General features: G+C 41.2%; 1 protein-coding gene across 1 annotated transcript in view; it reads right to left on the bottom strand.

The window, feature by feature from the left end:
- Positions 1-15,454, bottom strand: part of MOXD1 (monooxygenase DBH like 1) — an 85,536-nt gene extending 70,082 nt beyond the window's left edge. Inside the window, exon 1 of the mRNA XM_080664041.1 lies at positions 15,169-15,454. Within this exon, the coding sequence (XP_080520167.1) occupies positions 15,169-15,432 (264 nt within the window). The 5' untranslated portion in view covers positions 15,433-15,454. The remainder of the gene's footprint in view (positions 1-15,168) is intronic.
- Between the last annotated feature and the right edge of the window lie 399 nt (positions 15,455-15,853).

The following is a 15,853-nucleotide window of genomic DNA, read 5'->3' on the forward strand; positions in this document are numbered from 1 at the left end:
AAAGCAAAGAAAAAATAGATTTGAGAGAGAGAAACCATGTTTTAGAATGTTTTCTAATGTTAATTTATATCCTCAGTGCCTAACAGAGTGACTTGCACAGAGCAGAGGCTCATTAAGTATGCGTGATTTTAAAAGGAGTATCCTGCCTTTCTTTTTGCTAATTCTAAATGAAAATAAGCACCATCTTCCAATATTCACATCTTTGTGATAAAGGAATAACTTGGTGGGAGCAAAATGTTCCCCAGTAGCATCTTTTTTCTTCCTTCACCCTGTATTAATAAAATACATGGTCTATAATCAAACACAGTCTTAAGGAAGTCCGTATCATACAATAAAAAATGGCATATTGGCAAACCTTAGAAGAACAATTAAGTGAGGCAAGAGAAGAGAAAAAAAGCCAGGTCCCAAATTTCCTATCATTCAACTATTATTGCTTGGAGGAAGAAAAGAAGTAGGGGAGGGAGGGGAAGAAGGGAAAAGAAAGAGGAAAGAAAATAAGTCACCCAAAGACCTGTCAACCTTAAAAACCCTCATGCAAACTGGCTAAACCTTCAAAAGTATGTTTAGTGAGTTTAAGAGTTTCCTGACAGTGTAACAAAGGGATAAAGTTAGTCAAATAAATCTTTAAGTGGAGTAGTTATTTGTAACTATCATCCTGTAAGGTGAAAAAATAGAGAATGAATTGACAGTAAAACATCAACCAACTAAGAGTTTGACTATCGATAACATCACCTATAAATTTATACTCACAAAACCATACTAGTACTTATGAAATATTTTTTTAAAAATTTCCCAAGTCAGTTTTACTGATTTTCACCTTTAGAATTAGAACCGAATGGTGTTTCTCACCCCCACTTTCAGTCCCATTTAGCAAATGTACCCAGATGCAGCTCTACTATAAATTCATGGTGAAGGCCATTCCTCTGCTATCTTCCTATAGTGCTTGATACTCCAGGACTTTTCCAATAAAAGTAAGAATTTGATCACAGTGAACTCTCATTGTCATGGCACAGCAGCCATTATAAAAATCCAATTGTACGATATATGTATTAAATATATTGTATATTTTATAAATATCACATAAAACACTGAAAAAAAAGTAGGTTCCAATTAAGTGTCATTAAAAACAAACTCTGAAGGCAAGAGCATTGAGGAGGAGTTGGAAAGTCATGATTCTGTAGGGGTTTTGTAAGAGTTTAAGAATAAAAATATGAAGATGCTTTAATTATGTAAATATAAAAGCTGGTACACAGAAGCCCTTCTTCTTTGTACTTATTCAGTTGTAATGTTCTGTGAAGTGGAATGTGAAGTAATATTACCTGAGATCAATGGCTTTTATGTGGAGGTCAATCATTCCAACACAACTATCTGCATTAAGATCAGCTTCAATATGAATCATCATTGAGATAGTTTTGTTTTTATTGTGGATTATCACACTAATTAAAAAGTATAAATACTGTTTATACTTTTTAAAGTTAAAATATTACCTATTACACTTGAAAATCTGAGTTAATAATTAAAATCTGGCAATAAAGTTAGTCTATAGTTGTGTCATAAAAAATGTTACTCCTGAAACATGTTCTCACAGGATATTATTTTTTCTTTTGAACATTTTATGCTTTGAAAAAATTATGAAATATATCATTAAGGTTTCAAACTGCTGTGTGGCAACTGTGAAGTCGGCATTATCAGAAGTTGGCATTTATCATTAAGCATGAGAGCACTACTACAGGCTGCCACTTTCCAGCTAACATAACAGCCCCCCAAAAGCTAGCTTTTATATCCTACAAGATTGCTGTGACCTCTTGTTAAAAAAACAAGATTGCACAGATGTTAAATGATTCTCACTCATTGTCAGTCTTTTTTTCTCTCTTGAATACAATCTCTGTAACAGAAGAGAGCTTTGACTGGTGCTATGTTAAACAGGATAAAGTGAAAACTCAATGGTGTAATAAAAGATATGAATAAACTGCTGGTCAGCCTGGAGAAATGAATGTAAGCACAGCTGCGGGGAAAACCTTGAGAAAAATGTTGCCATCTGTCATCATTTTCTTCAACAGGTGCTTGCAGTTTTTCTTCTTTTTCTACATCTCAAAAGCCTATTCCTTCAAACATTTGCTTGTAATAGCAATTTCTATAATAAGTATCATGGTGATTAAATAATATTGATAGTAAAATGATAAATATTTTTGTGGTAAAGGGAATCTTTGGTCCTAAAAAATCATAAAACTATAAACAAACTATATACCAGTAAACAATCTTCAGAATTTCAAGATCAACTGATTTTAATAAGTTATTTCTTCACTAATCTTAGAAATTTGAACAAAATGTCAAAATGGAAGGGGCTTGCCTCCTAAAAACCACTTCAGATAAAACTGATCCGTTAAACAGCTACCAGAGTGCCAAAATCGGAGCACTATTAACTTGCATTCCATGCAGGGGCCCACCTGAGCAATCTGTTCTATAAGTGCCACCTTTGAAATACACATCCTTAATTCTCTCCCACAATCATCTCATCTTCATTTTATTGTAATTTGATACTGTTCTAAAATTATAGAAGTATCAGAGACACAGTGAAAAATTAAAATTTGACTCCTTAACAGTAAACTTCAATAAAAAAGCAACTTCAGACCTTACTATTGAAATAAAATATTATTTTACCTTTGTCTTATCCCATCACCATAATTTTTAGAAAATTTTAGATGACATCTCTTAATTGTCTATGACGAGTTTATGCAAAGAATAAATTTTGAGAAGAAAGCTCTTTTCTTCCTTCATCACTCCTTCCCTCTTCTTCTTTCTTCCAACACATATTTTATTGAGTGACTACTATTCCTCAGCCTGTTTTGTAAGGCTAAAGGTACATGATTGTATAGGATAGTAGACAAAGTCCCTACCATAATAAAACTTATTGTTTAGTTGGGGGAGAGTGCAGATACTTTTTAAAACTTAAATAACAATATAACAATAAATGTTTAGATAGTAAGTGCTTATCCTATATAATAAAGAGGTAATATGCAAATTGACCATCACTCCAACACACAAGATGGCCACACCCATGTGGACACAAGATGGCCACAACAAGATGGCCTGCAGGGGAGGGCAGTTGTGGGCAATCAGGCCAGCAGGGGAGGGCAGTTGAGAGGGACCAGGCCTGAAAGGGAGGGCAGTTGGGGGCAATCAGGCCTGCAGGGGAGGGCAGTTGAGAGGGACCAGGCTGGCAAGGGAGGGCAGTTAGGGGTGACTGGTCCAGCAGGGGAGGGCAGTTGGGGGCAATCAGGCCTGCAGGGGAGGACAGTTAGGGGTTACCAGGCCAGCAGGGGAGGGCAGTTAGGGGCAATCTGACTGGCAGGGGAGCAGTTAGGCATCGATCAGGCTGGCAGGGCAGTGGTTAGGGGGTGATCAGGCTGGCAGGCAGAAGCTGTTAGGGGCAATCAGACAGGCTGGCAAGCCAGCGGTTGGGAGCCAGGAGTCCTGGATTGTGAGAGGAATGTCTGACTGCCCATTTAGGCCCAATCCCATTTAGGCCAAATCCCTCAAGGAGTCCCATATTGGAGAGGGTGCAGGCTGGGCTGAGAAACACCCCCCCCCATGCACGAATTTTGTGCACCGGGCATCTAGTCCTATATAATAAGAGAGGAATATGCTAATTATCCATTACACCATGAGGTGTAACGACCGACTGTGTAACGACTGAATCACAGATCTGCAGGAGGGTGGGGCAGTGAACTACAAACAGGTGGCAGAGAGCTACCAAGAGGGGGCAGGGCAGCAAGCAAGCAGGAGGCGGAGAGTGACAGGAGGGGGCAGGGCAGCAAGCTATGGGGGGGGGGGCGGGGGAGCTACAGGAGGGTGGCAGCGACCTACTGGCACACAGATTCGTGGGCAGGGCTACTAGTAGGAAAATAAAACAGATTATAGAAAGTGAATGGAAAGCCTTTGGGCTGAGTGATCAGAAAAGTCCCTGCTGAGGAATGATACTAACTCTGAGAAATGAACTACAATTAGAAGCCAGCCACACACACACACACACAAAAAGTGTGGAGGAAGTAGATTCCAGGAAGGCAGAGCAGCTATTGGAAAGGACCTGAAGTGAGGGTGAGTTTATCCAATTTGATAAAGCAATTAAGAGCTGGTTTGGCTGAACTATAGTGCTCAGGATCAGTACATGAGGTGAACAAGGATGGGATGAGGCCCCAGATGTGACACCTTGTAGGTCATTATAGGGAATTCGAATACTATGCTTATATAAAAGATATCTGAGCTTTAAGCAGCAAGTGGCATATGCTGATTGACATGAAAAATATACATAAGTGTGTGTGTGCATGCGTGTTTGTGTGTTTGTGTGTGTGTGTTACTGTAGCTACAAGTAGACAATGGTGAGAAGAAGGAATAAGAGTGGTGGTCGGAAAGATAGTTAGGCAAGTGGTCCCAGTGGTTCCAGCTAGAGTGGTGGCAGGTTAAAAACAAGACAGTTTCACAGCTCCTAATGTCTTCCCTTCTATTAATTTATTGCATAACCTAAAAGCATGAATGTGGAGTAAAATTATTTTCAGCATCATACTCAAGTTGGAAGACAACCTGAAGGCTTCCTAAATCCTAGCTCCCACAAAGGAGGATTTCTCTCAAAAATATTTCTTAAGAGGATCACAGTATTTCATGCCTCCAGTGACAAAGTTCATAAACTTACAATCTCACAAGGCAAATCCTTTAAGTTAAATACCTCTGATTGTCAGAAATGTATTTCTCATATAAAGCTACTATCTTCTACCCTTTCATGTATATTAACTGGGTCTTTTTTCTTTCTTCTAGGCTTGAGGAAGACTGTCCACTCTTTCAGACAATCATCGTGTCTTTCCTAATTGTTCTTTCTTCAGGTACAGCATTGCCAGCCTTTTCCCATTACTCAGGTACCTAATTTCCAGATATTTCAACCATTCTTGTAACCCCCCTATAGACTTCTCCAGTTCACCCACACATCCTTTAAAAATGTTATTCTAGAAGATTTCTTCTGGTGTGATTAACCTAGTACAGAATCAATATTATCAGTATTATGGTATCAATATTACTTCCCTTGATATAAGAAGTAGAGTTTACAGGCTAATATTGCATCTCTGGGTTTAGCAAGCCCATCTTTTGACTTTAAAATGAACTATTTCTTTTTCATATAAAAAATGAATTCCAATTAAGTCCAATTTTACACTTTTTGTGCATACACAACCATTTTTTAACCAAGTGTTTAACTTTATTTGTATTCTCATTGAACTTTTAACTTAGTTTCCTTTCATTATTTTAAAGATTATTTTCTTTTTAGTCCTCATTCTGTAGCCTCAACATATTTTGGGTATGCATGTTTAAATACCTATGATTGTAACTAATTCAACTTTATTAGTCCATCTTCTATAAGAACATCATGAGAAACCCTGATAATTACCTATCATTAGATGCACCATTTATTTAATACCCCAATTATTGGCCCTGCAAATCAAATGCAAAAGAAAGTGCAATCTTGTCAGTATAATCTATGATTACTGAAACTCTCTAGTTGTTAGAGATTGTAAAGTGTTCACAAACCAATTGCTTAAAGTTTGTCCTCAAATTTTCCCCAAAATTTCTATCAATCTCCCCCATCTATACATTTAACAGACACCTTTTTCCATGTTGAAAAGCTGGAACACTTGTCTCCATGTAATCTTCTGATGACATTTTACTAAGTGATTGATTCATTATATTATATCTTGTATTTATTGAGTACTTTCAATGTGCCAATATTTCATTTATTTTATTTCATTTATTCCTCACAAAACCCCCATGCATGATGTTACATTATCTCCCCAGTTATTAAATAACTGGAACTACACAGGGAATATAGTCAATTTTATTGTAATAACTCTGGTCATTGATAGCTTTTAGACCTATGGTGATTGCATCATAAGGTATATACATGTTGAATCACTATGTTGTACACCTGAAACTAATATAACATAGTATGTCAACTACACTTTAATAAATAAGTAAATAAAATGGGCAAGAGGGTCAGGTTTAAAACAACAACAACAAAAACCATGCATTAGATATCATGATTCCCTTTTTCATAAAGGAAACCGTCACTTAGAGAGGTTAAGGAATTTGCTGAGGGCAACATAATGAATGAGCAGCAGGCTGTGCTGGGATTTCAGCAACGACCTCCTGCTTTTAACCATTCAGCAGTTATCCAGCAGGTGTTTTGGGGGGACCTGCCAAGCACATGGACTTGTTCCTGGTACCTCGGAAGATGTGGCAGCCATCAACTTGTAAAGAATACTAATTACATACCGCTTCTGCTACTTTGCCTCTTTCTCCCTCCTGCAACTATAGCTGTGGGCATTTCACTGCTTATTAATAACCTTTAGAGAATGTGGGAAGGGAAAGGCTAGGTGTTTATATAACTGGAGAAACACTTGAGGAGAATTTTTTTCCAAATACAAATGGGGTCCATTTTGTTATTGTTAATTCTAATAAAAGATTTTAGAGCAGAACACTTTTCTTGGCTTAAATACAGGCTGAGAATTATCTGGAACATCCCTTTATTAATGTTCCACTGATGCCTTGTGATTATATATAACATATATTTTAGCCTCGGTGTGGGCAAATATTCCTGTTGCTTAGATATATAGCAGCTTGTTCCAACTGACTAATGGTGTGCAAGAATGGTAGAGGGCTAGGAGGAGGAGAGAGATTTCTGGTTCAGCCTATTTTGAAATATATCACTACCCACAGCTCTTCCATCGCTACTTATTTATGTAGAATTATCAATCAATTCATTAAACTCATCTCACAATTATTTCCATTCTAGGAAAACCACTTTATTTTTGTTTTTACAAAATAATCTTAAATACCAAATATGAGCTCTTGCTTCAAACATCAAATGGTCTCTCCGGCTTGCTTTGCATGGAGTCCTGCTTTGCATCCCCATGCCCCATGCCTGGGATCTTCCAAGCTTCTCCACGTGGACCATAAAGGAATCACCTTATTCCTACCAAAGAGCCTGACCACACAAGGTCAGTAGTTCCTGAACTTGTATGTACACTAGAATCACTGGGGAAACTTACAAATATATTAATGTCTGTGTCCTCCCCCACACCAAGAGATTGTGATTTAATTGGCATGGGGGAGAGAGAGAATTTTCTGGACATTAAAAAAGTTAAAAGACACCAAGTGATTCTATTGTGCAGACCAATCTCAGAACACCTGACACAGGCAGTATCTTTCCCAGTTCTCAGTTCACTGTTAGCTCTGACTACCCATCACTAGACTTTAATCTGCCACAGCATAAATCTATCTTGGCCTTGACCAAAAGGTATCCAAAGTACCAGGAGGCCTAGCTTCTCTAGGGTTTTATCTACCATGAGTTTCCTTGTATGAGTGAGTGTCAGTGCATGGGCTTTGCCAGGGGAGGGGAAAAAAAGAAACTAGCAATTTATTTTTATCTAAGAAACTAATATTTGAAAATTTTAGTTTAAAAATTGCCTAAAAGGTGGAAATCTTCCTCAGACACATGTGGTTTTGTTGGTCTAGCTTCTCAAAATCTATAAGCTCTCTAAGATTATGGAAGATGAGGAAGAACACAGGGTAGAAGAGAAAAACATTCACACCTAGTATTAAAAACTTCTATAAAATCACCAAGTCTCTACATCAAAGCTTGAAAGACTCTCGCTGAGCTTACTAAACATTTGTGTAACAATGCCACAGAAATAGAAAAGAGAGCTCATGCGGTTCAGACACATTTGAAAAGTATTAATTATATTTCCTCCAGGTAGGCAGTTTCCTATATTCAAGGTCTACTGAGTTCTTTGATGCCCATGCCAGACAATCTTCTGCATAGTATATAACATTTTGAATTGTAAACACTATGGTTAATCTTGAAAATAACCTTAAAAACTTGGGATACTTATTTTCCTTCATGTTTTGATTATAAGCACCTTATCTGAAATAGCCACACTGGCCCTTAACATATCACCCTATTCTAATTCTTGGCACAGCACTTATCACTTTCTGATATTTTTGTTGCCCATTTATTTATTTGTTTACCCCTACTCCCCACCAAAATATAAGCTCCACAATACTACTAACTTCATCTCACTCAATGCTATGTCTGCAGCATCTAGAACTTGTTCAATAAACCTTCAGCAAATATTGATGAAATAAACGAATGAGCATTCCAACATTCATTGTCTATAGGTGAGTACTTTACTGAAATAGCAAAAGTCACAAATGATCCCCAAGCTGTGTGACCTAGAGGCTAAGGATTATACATCTACAAAATGGAAGAAATAAGACATTACAGGGCTACTGTGAGAATTACATGAGATAATACACTTTAAGGACTTACCATCATGTTTGGTTGGTTACATTAAAAACTCAATGATGAAAACTCGTATCATAGAAATGTACATCTATGACATTTATAGTGAAACAAAAGTAGCAAAAAATACTATGATTTTTTAATCAATCTGTTTAAAAATGTATTTTACTACACATGTTCTTTCACTATTCAAGAATAAAATTGGGATATGTTTTTTGTAAGCTACAGTTTGCTTGCAGGAGAAGAACATCAAACTGGAACTCAGTGGGCAACAAGCCATTTACTTAATAGCTACCCCAAACTTGGTTTTGTCACCTTTAAAATAGGAGGGAGGTCACTGGGAGATTTGAGGGTAATATTTTATGGAACTCCAATCAACCAAACTCTGAGCTCTTGATAGGCAGCGAATCTTACTAATAAAAGCCTAGGTGGTCCTCATGCCATCACGCCGTGATGCCCTCACGCTGTCACAAGATGGCTGTGCACAAAGCAGAGGCAGGGCCTGGTGGCCACTCTGGCCTACCTCTTTGGGGCAATCCATCAAGGAGCTCCAGATGGGTGGGTGGGGCCTCCCTATTTGGGGCGATCAATCGCAGGGTTCCCGCACTATGAGAAGGCACAGGCCAGGCTGGGGGACCTCCCTCCCACCCCGAGTGCACAAATTTTGTGCACCAGGCCTCTAGTAAATACATAAAACATCAATATTTTACCTGTAAAAGCAAGAACTGTTTGAAGGTTTTGCTTACATTAGATCAGTGGTCAGTAAACTGTGGCTCGCAAGCAACGGTTTGCTGCTCTGTTGACTAATGAGTTTGCTGACCACTAACCTAGACTCTCAATTCCAATAATTATAGGCTGTTGTTGTTCCTTGTGATTATTAGATCAATAAGAAGACTTCAATAGTAAACTAAATTGGTCTATTCATTATTTGTATAGCACTCAGCTATAAAATCCCACATTTAGAATTAGCAAAAATCATCTACTTGAAATTATTTTGCAAAATTCTCTGCTTATGTGCAATACACTGTCCTTAAGAGTAGCTTTTATGTTTTTTGTTGACTCTAGAATTTAACAAGTTATAAAGACATGGGTTTGGAAGAGGCTTCCTGGAGAAATATTTTTCTTTTTAAATGTTCTGTATTGGTTATTGTTTTAAAGTTACAATAAACAGCATTGTGTGGCATCTGCGTGCAGTTTTTTTAACATATGGATCAAACATTTCCAGAAACATGATGATGTGTAATGAATTCGTCCCTTTTGCCAGCAACTTTATTTTAATGGGGCTCTATTACAAATGATGAATCAATAAACTACCATTTACTTTCTTTGAAGTGGAATCTTGCATCTCCTTTCAAGAATTCAAAAATTGCCGTTGGTTGCCTGAAGCCTTGAACTCTGTCAGTCAATGCAGGTGCATTGTTCCCTTGGCTCTTAGGTCTGTGGGTGTCCTCGGGCTGGCATGGAATCATCTGCTCTGCCAGGGAGAACCACACACTGAAGACTATCGCCCTGTGTCAAGCGTTACTAATGCACAAAGCACGACGTCGGGAGAAGTCCCTTTGTCACCTGGTTGTTTGGAGGGGGGCTGGGGCATCATCCTAAGACTTACAAATATCTCTTTACAAAGCGCCCCCTGAGCTGTGGCAGGGTTGCACACTCTCTTCATCTTTCCCTACAGCTTTTCAATTTGCTTTCGAAACATTCCTTTGTTGCCCTTGGCTGGGGCGCACTTAAAAGAAGCACGTCGTTAATCACAAAGAGGGCTGTTTTCTGTGATTTCAAATCAGTTCCAAGCACTTCCTCGGCCCCTCAGCGAACAGCCGGGCAGCAATTACCCTGCTGCTGAATGAAGACTTACTTCTCGTCACAGAGAGGCTTCAGTGTTAGACACAGCTGGCAAGCAAGGCTGTAACAAATGATGACACATATTTCGGCCTCCATACCGATTTACACCCCCAAAGGAAGAGTGAATCAATTTTGTGCAAATTCAATAGCACATCCGACAATGCTGCCCTCTTCTCTAACTCGCACAAACTGGGCATTCATCAAGCCAGATCACTTGCCTCACATGGGGACTTACAGTTGCTAAGTGGCTCCGGTGGGTGGGATTGCTCTGTGTCAGAGAGGGGCAAAGTACAAGGAAAGGACAGGATCCATCAGGGAAGTGAGCACTGGGTTAACTCATTGAGACAAAATGGTGAGGTTTTCAAAAGCCAATGCCAAAAGAAGGACTGCTTCCCACCCCCACCCCGGCAATTCTGTGAGAGACAGTGCAGAAAGTGACCTCAGCAGCAGCCCAGGAATAACGTTTCCCCACGTGTAAGCCGCTCCAGAACAATTTATCTGATAGCGTACACGGAGACAGGCTTCACTTCACAACCATATTTCTCTCTTCTCTTCCCCATTTTGATAGTACCCGGTTATACACCATTTCAGGAAATATCTCCAGACAGGGTCCGAGGGTTACAAAATGGGCAGGGCAAATTCTCATAATGTCTCCTCTCTGGGGATAGTTGAGTCTGTTGCCCTTTAAGGGACTTACTAAATCTGGGTTTTCATCCCACCAACCCACAAGCAAATGTCACACTGCCCTCTGGAGGTAGTTTCATTGGGTGATTGGCAATCATTGAACTAGATGGGTTGTGGAGATTCAGAACTCATTGGGGGAGTGAAGGGTAGGGGTGAGTGGAAGGAGTATGGAACAGAAGGACAATGGGGAAATTATCAAGTGTTCACTAATTTCTTATAGTAGTGGAGTAGTGTGTGGGCAGGAGGGGGGCGGGGGAGAGGCAGAGAGAGAGAGATAGGAAAAGGAAAGAAAGTGAATAAGTAAACATTGCCTCCAAATCTCGGCCGTGTCAGGAGAGTACATGCATGTAGACAGCTGGCAAGTCTGTAGGATGGGTGTGGGAGAATGTCTATCCCAAAGATGGCCACACTCATATGTTTCATTCCCAAGTGACCTCCATACAATGTGATGCTGAGGTGGAGACTCTGTCCCCGCTTGAATCCTGTAGGACTGTGACTACAGCAGAAGACACTCTACAGGACTCAAAGATTAAGTTGAAAAGGCTGTACAGTTTCCACAGGGCCTCTCGGGATGCTCACTCTTGTGACCCAGCCCCTATGCTGTGAGGAAGCCCAGAAGCTGCATGCAGAGGCACGTTCCCACTATGGTACTGGCTGAGGTCCCTGACAATAGCCAACGTCAACTGCCAGTCAAGCAAGCGAGTGAAGCAAGCCTTCAGATGATTCCAACCATTCACTTGGAGGTGACACCAAGTGGAGCAGAGATCTGTCCCCACTAAAACCTGCTCACACTGCAGATCTGTGAGCAAAGTAAGTGTTACCCTTGGATTAAGCCAGTATTTTAGGGTGGTTTGTTATACACCAATAAATAACCAAAACAATAGGTGAGGGCCCCTCTGACATTGGGCAGAATGTTCTTGGAACAGAATAAACCTGGCCTGAAAGGAAATGGACCCCACCTCTCTGCCTCTCATGGAACTTCCTGAGGCTGATTCTTTATTAATATTAGCTTTTTTCTCGTGGTCGCAGACTAAGTTGTCCATAGGATCTATCTGAATGGAAACCATGTATGCATATGAACATTACATGGTGCTTTGTACAAACTTGAATTGTGGCCAGTATTTAGCAGTCAGAAGATTTTATTGCACAGACACACAATTAAATTTATGTCTTGTCTCAAAAACAAACAAACAAACAAAAAAAAAAACAACCTAGTAGAACTGGCAATACTTTATTTGCATCCACACATAACAGTAATTCGCTTGCAAAAACTCTGGTTTCCTCAATCACTTCTACTCTGTGGCATTACATCCTGTGTGTTCCACTCAAGCCCATCACTCTTCTACATTTGCTCTCTGACCTCTATAGACATTTCGACTTATAACATCTAGTTAGCCAACAATTCTTTACCTGGTTGATTGGAACTTACTCTTATGCAGTTATTCAGCAGTTACCATTCCACTGAAAAGAAGTTAAAATAATCAGAAAAATAAAATTCAGAATAATAAAAGAACAAAAAAATCTAGAAGTCAAGTCTGTAAAACTTGAGAGTATGGCCCTGGCTGTGTTGCTCAGTGGGTTGAGAGTCGTTCCATGGACCAAAAGCTTGCTGGTTTGATTCCCAGTTTAGGCACATACCCAGGTTGCTGATTCAATCTCTGGTCAAGGTGTATACAGGAGGCAACTAACAATGTTTCTCTCTCTCTCTCTCTCTCTCTCTCTCTCTCTCTCTCTCTCTCTCTTCTCTCTCTCTCTCTCTCCTCTCTCTCTCTCTCTCCTCTCTCTCTCTCTTTCTGTCTCTCTAAAATCAAGTTTAAAAAGCATATTTTAAAAAAATAAAGGATAAAATCAAATAATAAGCCACAAGGAGAGGTGATTGGGATGTCATCTTAGATTATCATACAGCCTGATACCATCTCCTACTACCAGTAGCTGCTGCACATGCAAAGATGCCCCAAAAGCCAGTGCTTTTGTTTCATTGTTTCACATAAAGTCTGTTCTTCCTGGAAGTAAAATTACACAAAATCCGAAGTCTACTATTGGAATCGCATATATTATGATTAAGAACACTTACTTACCTCGGGTATAGTCACAGAGAATACCCTTATCACACCCTCTGCATGAAGACTTTCAAATAATTTATACAGAGTAGATTTAATGCCAACTGTTAGAAAATGGAATCACCCAGCTTGGTCTTTAATGTCTTTCATTTTATTAGAGGTTTTTAATAAATTGTCTTTGAACTTAATTGATTAGCATAATTTTATTGTAACTTATATGTCCTAAAATGATTAGATTGTTTAAGGAAATGAAATAGTAAAAAATGTCAGGCAACTAAGAAAATTATTATATTTTTACATGAAAATAAGAATTTTTTTTTCCTTAGGAATAAAAATGGAGGGAAAAATCCTATTTCTTGCTCATTAAATATATTGGAAAAGTGTCCATTTTAAGGTGTATCTCATAGTGATACGTATTCACTAATTATTTTAAGTAAAGTTCTATGGTTCAAAATCAACCTAAATAGCACTTAATTAATTCTTATGCAATCTTTATAAAAGAACCACCAGCAGTGTGAAAATACTCTTTAGTTTAACAAAGTCTATGCTTGTGGTGGGCCCATTATGGCATGTTGAAACAGGATTCTACTCTTGGCCTTTCATTTAATATCTAATTGAGTGGGTTTTCTAGAAAAGCTACTCATTTGAGAAAAACAATATCAAGTTATCTTTGATAGTACACCCTGTTTTATAATATTAACTTAGTAAGATTTACTATGTCCCTTTGAATAAAACATGCAAGGATAATTAAGGGGTATTTAACCCTTACTGCCCTGAGAAAAACACACAACAAAAACACAACAACATAAAGCTTTGACTCAGATAGCTCTTTATATTGGGTACTATCTATCTACTCCTATTATAAGAGAGTTAAGTTATTCAGCTAGTGAGGCCTGTTTTGGGGGTCAAATTTGTGGTTTACAAATTTAATGTCTGAGATGCTGCAGCAGAAGAAAATTTATACATCAATGACTTCAACAGAGTGTAGTCCTCATAAAACTTTATTTTATTGGAGTTGTAGAGTACTTAGTTTGGGAAGAAAGGATTAATTTATGGGGAAAAAATTAGAGAAGAGGGTGGTTATGAAGTTTTAATTGCTATCATTTTCTTCATTTCCGGCCATTGTGAGTAGCTCAGTGCCAGAATTAGGGTTCAAATTTGATGGCATGTCAGTCAGAACATTGTAGAAATCAAATTTAGAAGCCAGGAATACAATTACTGAGAGATGCACATTGAAATTTATGGGGTACATTGATTTTAACATCATCAAAGCCTAAAACAATGCCAAAACAACCAGGAGTTTTTTATCTGAATCAAGAGACTTTTAGCAAAGGGCAGTATCTTTAGATAAACTTTGATAAGTAACAACGGGTGTTATATTCACTACGCTGTTATGTCATCGTGGAAAAATGACCACATGTTGGTCAAGATCAGATAAACAAAGATTTCCAGAGAACCTAACTACGTACTCACTCTGGTCATCTCAAAATTCTTTCCTCCTGTTTATAAAGATATCTATGAATAGGCAACGTCTCCCCTTGGGCTCTTTGGAAACAATTCGCCAGTCGTCAAATTAGCTTTATTAGCTACTTAGGTAAGCGAAAAAGTTTTGCCACTTAATAGGGGATTTTGCCTGGGGCTCTGGGTTTTGCAGATCTTTAAAAGCGGCTCTCAGACTAGCAATATCCTAAAGGAATCTTGGAGACGTACCTTCATCCCTCTGAAGAAGTAGCTGGCACCACGCCGCGCCTGGGATTTCCCAAAAGCCTTGATTTGGGAAGTTCTCTCAGACACCCCGACCCCAGGCAGCAAGTCAGCCAAGTGCTTAAAACTCTCTGGCCCCTCTAACCCTGAGAGCCGTCAGTTAGTCCCCAAAGCCGGGGCCCCCCTCCTTTCCCATCAGCAATAGAGGGGGATGCGCGGCAGGTGGCATGAGGAGGTCTATTCAGTGGGGTGCTGGGGACAGGGAAGCGTTCGGAAACGGAAAACTGCCTGGAGTCACCCGGGCGCAGCTTCTCGGGGCGAAAGCTCGGAGCCGGCGGCAGAGGCCGGGAGCGGGGCGGCGGGCTTGGGCTCCGGGGTGCAGGAGCTGATCGCCACGGGGAGAGTGCGCGGGGCTGCGCGGCCGTCTCGGTGGCCAGGGTGGTCCTGGCACCCGCGCCCGCTCCGGGGTCGGGAGGGACGGGGCGGGGATGGGAGGCGCGCTTACCTGGCGCGGGGAGGGAGGGCGCTTACCTGGAGGTAGGGTCGTCCCTGGGCTACCCCGCCCACCACGATGTCGGCCGCGGCCATGGCCCCGGTGGGCGAGAAGCCGAAGCCCACGTAGCCGGCTGTGCGCACCTCGAGGCGGAAGGCGAGCCGGTCGTCCCGCGGGCCCCAGCTCAGCCAGTACTTGCCCTCCGAGTCGAGGAGGGTGCGGTGCGGAAAGGTCCGGCCCGAGCCTCCCGCGGCCGCGCCGGGGAGCAGCGCCCACAGCAGGAGTAGCCACCGGCCGCACATCCTCCGCGCTCCTGTCCCGCAGGCACCTGGGCTCCCGCCGACTGGCGAGCGGGGAGGAGGCACGAGGGGTGGCGGCCAGCGTGAGCCTGGGACTGGGACCGCCCTCCGCCCGCGCCCCCCGCCCGCGGGGAGGGGCAGGACCCGCGCTCCCGCCCTGGCCGTCGGGCCGGGTCCTGCCAGATCTCGCCCTGTCTCTCCCTGGCCACCAGGCCACCTGCCGCCCCTCCCCCCCCCCCCCCCCGCGATGGGGTCCCCGAGGTCTGGATTTGGTGGGAAGGGAAGCGCGGGGCGTCCTGGAAGGAGAGGAGGAGGCAGAGGGAGAGGAGGAGGGAGTGCTCGGGCGGGGAGGGTGCGGACACTCCCTGGGGACGTGGGGCCGAGGAAAAGTAGGAGGAAGTCCCTTCCAGGGTAACTGGTTAAC

The sequence above is a fragment of the Plecotus auritus genome (genome assembly GCF_963455305.1).
Source record: "Plecotus auritus genome assembly, chromosome: 4".
Lineage (NCBI taxonomy): Eukaryota > Metazoa > Chordata > Mammalia > Chiroptera > Vespertilionidae > Plecotus > Plecotus auritus.